Genomic DNA, 2,858 nt, shown 5'->3' with positions numbered 1-2,858 from the left:
CTAATACCTCATACCTAATATATATGATAAAGCTAATCTCAAATTTTTTCATGGATTTATTATGGGGAAAATGTGCAAAAAATACATGTACTTAGTAAAATTTGTAGTTACGCACTTTGAACTTTGCGGGATCCTATGATCCTCCTAGACTATTTTTTTTACCGTATTTAACTGGCATATATTTGCCCCTTGTCAAACATTTTTTTTTGCATGCGCTCAATGAGTGTCAAATACACGCAATAGTTCAAGTTCCAAATATATACATGTTAAATATGGTAAAAAATAGTCTAGGGGGGGTCATAGGACCCCCGCAAAGTTCAGGATGCGTGATTGCAAATTTCGACAAAGTATAGGCATTTTTCGCACTTTTTTCCCAGTTATTATACTTAACCAGCCTATCAAATAACCTCTTGATGACCTAATTGACTATGTAAAATAATACTTAGAACAAAAAAAAGAACACCATTTATTTAGTAAACTAAGGGAATATAGATGAAAATAGTCAAATGAAGAAAACATGTAGTCAAATAAAATCCAAAAATTGTTCATAATTAGTTACATGGATCCAAATAGCAGTTGTGACAGTACTGGTACTGCGTTGACCAAAGTTGATGTTAGCCTTTCACTTGTAACAGCCTATATATTCCATTGTATTGTGTCTCCACTTACTCACACACACATACTATCCCCACTCACCACCACCCACCCATTAACACCATGCATCGAACAAGTGCCGGCAGATTCTCTGTTATGCCCACAGTAGGCGGATCAAATAGTGGTGAATCAAGGACGCCTCTAGTGCTTCCAAGTAATCGTAGAAAAGGAAAGGCAATAACAGGTTTCGACAAGCTAATAGCTGAAAATGCGATACTCATTGTATCGATGAGCGAGTATTGCATGTGTGCCTCAGTGAAGAGCTTATTGGTGTCGTTGGGGGTTAATCCCATGATTTTTAAGGTGGATGAAGAGGAGAAAACCTCTGTGTTGATAAAACTAATAAAGATGAATGAAGGTGTCAGCAATGATACTGGAGAACCATGGGAGTTGCCAACAGTGTATATAAGAGGAAAGGACTTAGAAGGTATTGATAAAGTAATGGAGAGTCATGTAAATATTGAATTAGTTCCCATGCTTAGAGAAGCTGGAGCTTTATGGCTTTGAATTAACCTTAACCGTTCTCTTTATTCTTGTTTTAGTTTCCTTTTTTTATATGGTGTAATTTGCAGTTAAAGTATCCAGTTAGTTATGTTGTGATATTAAATGTGAAAGTTATTAATAAAATAAAACTCTTGAAATAGTAATTCTAAATCATTTCCAAACAAAATGAAATGTTTGATCAAGTGAACTACAATTTCTAAAAAAGGAAATGACACTTTTGCTTGTTCAATTCAGAAAACCTAAAAGTTAATATATCAGTTGGTTTTCAATTTACTCCTATTATTTACTATTATCATTTCTCAATTCAAATGAAACAACGATTCTAAATTATTCCAAAACTAAATAAAATGTTTCAAGTGAAGTATGGTTTCTAAAAGAGGAATTATGGAATACTTTTTTCACTTTCTATAATAAAAATAAAAGTTGACTTTGCTTGTTCAATTCAGAAAATCTAAGAGATAATTTATCAATTTGTTTTCAATTTACTCTTATTGTTTACTATAATCATTTCTCAAAACAGTAAATTATTATATTCAAAGTGTGATATATTAAAATTATGATTCTATTTGTTGTTCCTTAAGGCCTGCCAAGTTAATATGGGACAAATAGTAACACCCCGCATTTTTGAACTAGAAATCGAACTATTGTTCCTACATGTGTAAGGTCTAATAGAAATTATTTCTAAGTGAGAATAAGTGTCATGATCTATATCCTAGTGTGTGAAGTACTTTCGAGGTGAAAAATCTTCATAGGAATCACTTAGAGAAAAGTTGAGCTAAGAACCTTTGATTCGGCTAAATCTTTATTTTCGATGTTACAAGGGTCTACTTTAAACGTGTATAACTTTTGATACACGTAGAATTTTAAAGCTAAATACCCACAAAAATGTAGATAATTGAGTCAACTTTCCAACGATATCAATTTTTCCTTAATCCGATACCCGAGCAAAAAGTTATGATTGTTTTTGTCAGAACCAGTAGTTGCGTCCGATAAGCATGCAGCGTACTCTCTATTTCACGCCTGTGGGGGCGTACGATAGAGCATGTAACGCATGCTCCATTTCGGTGTTCCATAGCATGCGATGCATGCTCTATTTCACCCCTTATTTTTCAGCTTCTGAATCCGCACAATTGAGGGCAATTAGGTTATTCATCTCATCCCAAAACCATCCAAAACACAAGATTTGAAGCACCAAAGAGCATTGTAAAAATATTATTTCTTCTTCTACTCCAATAAAACCCTAAACCTCCCAAAAGATCAATACCCAAGCTCTTAAGTCAAGGATTCCAAGAAAACAAATCAAGATTTGGGTTCTATTCTTTGGACTAAGTAATCTAAGGTACTGGGATTTTCATAAATTACATGGGTATGATGAAATTATTTCAATAAGGTTTTGAATGTTGAGAAATCATATGTTTATGAAGGGTTTCAAATTACATTAAGAAGTATGCATTGTGAATATTTTGATCTTGAGGCCTCCCCTTAAACTTGAATTTTGACTCGTGTATAGGTATATATGTGTTTTCAGTTTTGAAATATTAATTGAGATCAATAATAACATATTTTCCTCTCTCATTGTGTTATTTCTTGATTTACAAGTTATGGGTTACTCAATTGTATGTCTTAAAACATGAACCAAGGGTTTTACTATCATTTATGAACTTTATGTTGGTTGTGAATTAAAGAGAGGGATATTTCTT

At 33.0% G+C, this 2,858-nt stretch overlaps 1 protein-coding gene across 1 annotated transcript; it reads left to right on the top strand.

Moving 5' to 3' along the window:
- Window positions 1-717: 717 nt before the first annotated feature.
- LOC124892670 (glutaredoxin-C1-like) lies at window positions 718-1,161 on the top strand. The gene has a single exon (XM_047403895.1). It carries the CDS (start codon window positions 718-720, stop codon window positions 1,159-1,161), a length of 444 nt encoding a protein of 147 aa, XP_047259851.1.
- The last annotated feature ends 1,697 nt before the right edge of the window (window positions 1,162-2,858 follow it).

This window comes from Capsicum annuum, unplaced genomic scaffold (assembly GCF_002878395.1).
Source record: "Capsicum annuum cultivar UCD-10X-F1 unplaced genomic scaffold, UCD10Xv1.1 ctg49519, whole genome shotgun sequence".
Classification (NCBI taxonomy): domain Eukaryota; kingdom Viridiplantae; phylum Streptophyta; class Magnoliopsida; order Solanales; family Solanaceae; genus Capsicum; species Capsicum annuum.
Note: the sequence above shows the minus strand (reverse complement) of the source record. Positions and strands in the feature narration are given on the sequence as shown.